Source organism: Antrostomus carolinensis, unplaced genomic scaffold, assembly GCF_000700745.2.
Source record: "Antrostomus carolinensis isolate BGI_N321 unplaced genomic scaffold, ASM70074v2 scaffold25025, whole genome shotgun sequence".
Taxonomy (NCBI): Eukaryota; Metazoa; Chordata; class Aves; order Caprimulgiformes; family Caprimulgidae; genus Antrostomus; species Antrostomus carolinensis.
In genome coordinates this window covers 1-5,185 of record NW_010314708.1, presented here as the reverse complement: position 1 = coordinate 5,185, position 5,185 = coordinate 1, and the positions used below count along the sequence as shown (strand labels likewise).

The following is a 5,185-nucleotide window of genomic DNA, read 5'->3' as shown; positions in this document are numbered from 1 at the left end:
CCTATGGGGCACCAGTAACTCCCCATTTGGCAGCTGAGGAGCACTGGGGTTGGAGTGCTCTGAGGAGAAAGATGGCAAAATCCATCTTCACTGACCCCCCGCTCCCTCCTGTGCAGCGGAATGTGGTTGCCCCACCTTGGAGCCCCCCTCCTCCCTCCCAGCTCTCCGGGGAGAGCGGGGATGAGCAGTAACGATGCGGCTGTTGAGAAGGAGCCCAAACCTGTCAGATTTTAATTAAAAAATTACCTTCCTGAAACTGGCATTTTCTGTCAGTCCTGGGTGCATGAGCTGAATCCTAGGAGAGAAAGAGAGGGGAGCAGGGGGAAAATGAGAGCCTTTGGGGGAGAGGAGCACAGGGGGTGTGGGGGCTGCAAGCAGCCACAGCCTCCTGATGCCCTTGGACTCAAGCTGGGAGCCTGGGGGCAAGGGGGCTGCACCCACAGCAGCACCCTTGGGGTCACATGCAGGTGCAGGGAGGTTTTCTGCCTCCACCTTGCTATGGATGTGCTTCACCCCACTGTGTTTTTTTGGGGAAAAAAAGCTGTTTTACAGAATTCTATCTGCACGGTGCCTGGAGTAATGGGGTCCTGGGAAAAGACCCCCCAGCATTGTGACCATGAACACTGTGGTAAGAGGAGACCAAGCGCCGGTGATGCTTCCTGGCTGAGCAAGGGGAGGTTTGTCTCCCACGAGTGGGTGCCAGGCAGCAGCCAGCCTGGCTCAGGCTTTGTGTGACTGACACAGCTAGCTTTGCTTTGTGGAGGACTCTGCCCTGGTTAACCGAGTGCCCATCAGTAGTTGCGAGGCAGGATCAGTGCTCGTCGTCATGTCAGCCCTGATTAGCGCATGCATCTGTAATTAGACACAGCAGCTGTGATTTCCAGCCCTGCTGAGATCTCAGGTGGGATATTTATGGCAGGGAGATGCTTAGAGGGATCTTCGGTAGACTGAGCTTTTGAGCTTGGATTTGACAGGTACTTCAAAAGGAGATAGCTATTTTGGAGGTGCAGAGCTTAGGAACTAGAAGAAACTGTGTTTTCTAGATTAATTAACTTTGGGATATTTTTGCTTATAATCCTTATTTTGCATAAAACTCTGCAGAGACTCACAGGGGGAAAGGGTGGTCCAGGACCAGCCCCTTCTATGCACCAATATCCTGGGTCTCCTCTAACATCTCTCTGGAAAAATAAGGGAGCATGGAAAAATCTATCTTCCCGGGGCAGCAAGTTCCTTAAAAAACAATTTATTCCAGAGGGAAGGGTTGCATCAGTGACACAGCCCCTGTGGTGATGCTCTTCCCATGGGGGAAATTGCCAGTGACCATGGGGCAATGACCAGCTGCCTGCTTCTGCCTGCTCACCCTGGAACCTCTGCCACTGCTGTGCCGGGGACACGCTTGTCTGGGGGATGCTGCTGAGCCACTGTGCAGAGGAGGGGACCCCAGGGTGACTCTCGGGACAGAGAGATGTGATGTTGGGAGGCAAGTGCAGGCAGAAGTCTCTCAAAGACCGGCAGCGTTTTGTAACCCACACTAAAAATACACTGTGGCTGAGGCGCTGCCGGCTCTGTGTAGATAACAGACACCCACGTGGGGTGCAGCGACAGCGCCGGCATCAACATGGGCATCAGCGTTCGCTCCGTCCCGGCGTGCAGGTGGCTGCTGCCTCCCTGCCATGTCCCAGCCCATGCCGGCAGCAGCAGGAGCACCGAGCCTCTGAGGCTGGAGGAACACCAGCTTCCCCCCATCACAGCCATCCGTGCTGGGCAGAGAACCCTCTGAGAAGTGGTGGGAAGAGAGATATTCTTTTTCCTGTATTGTGCATGGCCAGTCCCAGCCCTGGGCTTTTCACCGGCCGGTTTGGTGGGTCGTAGCGCTGGGACAGTGTGAAGCCTGGACCTTCCTCTCTGAGCAGGAAGAACTGTGCCAAGGTCAGAGCGTGCAGGAGCAGAAGGTGTTAGACCAGACCCAGGGTATCACCAGGATCACCTTGGCACCTTGGCCTCCTCCTCTCAATTTTAAAATTACTCCCTCACCTTGCCCGCAGCTGCGGAGTGTTTCTTGGGCTGTGAAATGTTCATACTTTAATTGGAAGTGACCTATTGTATGAAAACTAATTTTATTTTATAACTTGCCAAAAATGAAGAAAAGTGAGACTAAAATGGAACAGAATGACTTCATTTCCACCAAGACATGGGTTGAACTCATATTCATCCTTCACCCTCTTTAGCACTTTATGGCCTGTGAAGTTTTTTCCAGTCCTAGTTTTCTGCCCCGCTTGCTTTGGTGGACAGACACAAGCTGTGGGCTTCAACGGGTGGGGAGAGCCATTGCCCAGGGCACTGGGCCAAGGGGAAGGGCAAGGCTGTCCCTGCTTGATGCCTGCACTCTACTCTTCCCCCTTCACAGGTGGACCCTTACCTGCCTTATGAGTACACCTGCGAGGGGATGCTGGAGCGGATCCACGCCTACATTCAGCACCAGGTTGGGGATCATCCCTGTTCTCCTTGGGGGAGCATCCATCCCTGTTCTCCTGGTCACCCATCCCTGTTCTCCCTGGAGAACTATCCCTCTTCTCCGAGGGGTCTGTTCCTGTTCCTCTGGGTAAGCAACTGCTGACCCAGTGCAGGTCCCAGCCCTGTGCAGCTAGTGGCCTAATTGCAGGGAGCACCAGGACATGGGGGCTGGGGGAGGTTTGTCATGAAGCAAAGATGCTGGAGGGGTGGTGGAGGGTGGCTGGGGGTGCTGGGGCTGGGCCAAGGTCTTTCTGCTGCAGAAAATAAGGCAGCATTGGGAGAAAAAGAGGTGGCCATTACCTTCATCTCCACTGCAGGAGATGCCATCTATGCATGCAGGTGACCTCAACCCAAGGAGTGAACTCAGCAGCCCAGGTGTCCTCCTGTCCCACTGGCAGCCTCCCTTTCCCATCCACAGTGTCTCACCCTGTCCCTCCAGGCACTGACCCATTGTCTTCTCTCCCACTAGGATTTCTGCACCACGTCGTCTCTTCCTCTGCCTCCCAAGGCCAAGAGTCCTGCTATGCAAAGCCCTCCGAGCCCACTGGCCCTGTCCCCCAACACCACTCACCTGGTGTGGTCCCCCAGCGCCAGCCGGGACCCCCATGCCTGGCCCCCGGTGGACTCGCTGCAGGTGTGGGTGTCGGAGCCCCAGCACTCCTGCACTGAGACGTGCCGGCGACGTGGGCTGGTCTGCGAGCCCACCTTCTTCAGGTTCCTCAACAAGAAGGAGGTGTTTCTCCAGTGAGTTGTGACCTTCTCAGCAAGGTGGTGGTGGGGTCCATCAGCCAGATGATACTCCCTTTGCTCCCCCCATCCCCAGAACCCATTTTCCTCATGTCCATCCTCCCAAAATCCCATTGAGACACCTTCATGCCCAAGGAGGTTGTAGGCAGGGAGCTGCCTGCACAGCAGCCCATTGCTTGCACTTGTTGGCCTTGACCAGCTTCACGGTTCAGAAGGCAAAAACAGCCTTTCCAGGCACGTTTCTGCCTCTCTCCCACACTGTTCCTCTCGACCTCATCCAAGCTCTCTGCCTTTCTCTCTCTTTTTTATATCTTTCTCTATAAAACTACATTTTGAACACACAGTGGTGAAGTTTCAGTAGAGTATAAATCTGCCACCGGGCTCCTTGCTGCTCTGCGGGCAATTAAGATGCAAGCATTGCCATTGCTCTCATGCTGGTCAGGCAGGCGATGGGATGTCCCACTGACATTTTTATACGATAAATTAGAGCTGGGGCTTGGATTTCACTCTCCCCTCCACGTTCCCCTCCAGACACAAAAATGAGCTGGCTCAGGGGATCAGAGAGATCAGTGGGATGGTGATGCCAGCACTGCTGCTCCATCTGCAGACGTGGGCACGGGTGAGAGGAGAGGGATTCTGAGATCCCCACTGGGCATTTCTGCTGCTCCTTGGGGCATTTGTTGATGCCCACCCTGCTTTTGCTGGCTAATCCTGGCTAGCAGGGGACATGTGGGCACCACTGATCCATTATGGGGACAGACTTTAGCAGGGCCTGTGGCGATAGGACAAGGGGTGATGGCTTTAAACTAAAAGGGGGGAGATTCAGACTGGATAGAAGGAGGAATTTGTTACACTGAGGGCGGTGAGACCCTGGCCCAGGTTGCCCAGAGAGGTGTTAGGTGCCCCATCCATGGAAATATTCAAGTCCAGGTTGGACAGGGCTCTGAGCAACCTGATCTGGTTGCAGATGTCCCTGTCACTGCAGGAGGGGTTGGACTGGGTGGCTGTGAAAGTTCCCTTCCCACCCAAACCCTGCTGCGATTCTATGATTCCAGGGGACATGAGCTGCTTGGGAGGTGTCCACTGAAAGAGAACAGGTCTGTTGGTCAGCAGGGGGATAGAAAAGATTTGGGTGGATTTTTGTGCGTGATTTCCTGTGCCATCTGTGGCCCACACAAGAGTTGGGGTGGTCTCTGGGCTGCAGGGTTGAGTTGCCAGGGTCACCTCTTCTGCATTCACATCTAGCCAAGGGGTGCCAGACATAGCACTTACGGTTCCTGGTGCAACCAGCAAAGATTTGGGCCAGTGCTTAGTGAAGGAACCTCCCTGGGAAGGACAGAATAGCACTAAAAATCCTTCAGTAAAACCCTTCAGGCTGCCTCCTCCCCTGAACCGACCCAACTTTGTCTTTGTTCCCAGGCTCAGCATCACCTGCGACAGCACCGAGTATGAGATGAACCATCTTTACCCAGCGGTGGCTGAGAACGTCCATGAGTGCTACCTCCAGAAGGAGCCACTGCTCTTCAGCTGTGCGGGCTACAACACCAAGTACCGGCGCCTCTGCCCCTGCCGTGACTACCACAAAGGACAAGTGGCTCTGTGCAGGGACTGCTTGTGACTTGGTGTGTCCTCCCACTCCATTTTTGTGACACGCAACGTGCAACGGGTGGCTTTTTCTCAAAGCGTCTGCAATAGCCAAGGGAGCTGGGACAGGTCCCTCCTGGCTGGTGAGCCGGGGGTGTCATACTCTGGGGGTTGTTTCACCCACCAGTCAACTGTGAATGACCATGTCCTCACCTTTGGTTTCATTTTCTTCTTGAGGAGCATCGTCCAACCACATCCAAACCCACCTGGACCTGGTGGTGCTGGAACGGGGTGGTGGGGAGAGCGGGGACGGGGACACACTTCCCTTCCTCCAGCAGTG

The 5,185-nt window shown here is 54.8% G+C and overlaps 1 protein-coding gene across 1 annotated transcript in view; it reads left to right on the top strand.

Annotated features, from left to right (window-relative positions):
* LOC104524761 (alpha-1,6-mannosylglycoprotein 6-beta-N-acetylglucosaminyltransferase B) overlaps nucleotides 1–5,129 on the top strand; it is a gene marked incomplete at its 5' end in the record, with an annotated part of 17,755 nt that extends 12,626 nt beyond the window's left edge. The window contains 3 exons of the mRNA XM_010167734.1: nucleotides 2,408–2,482; nucleotides 2,984–3,258; nucleotides 4,681–5,129. Of these exons, the coding sequence (XP_010166036.1) occupies nucleotides 2,408–2,482; nucleotides 2,984–3,258; nucleotides 4,681–4,879 (549 nt within the window). The remainder of the gene's footprint in view (nucleotides 1–2,407; nucleotides 2,483–2,983; nucleotides 3,259–4,680) is intronic.
* Nucleotides 5,130–5,185: the final 56 nt, after the last annotated feature.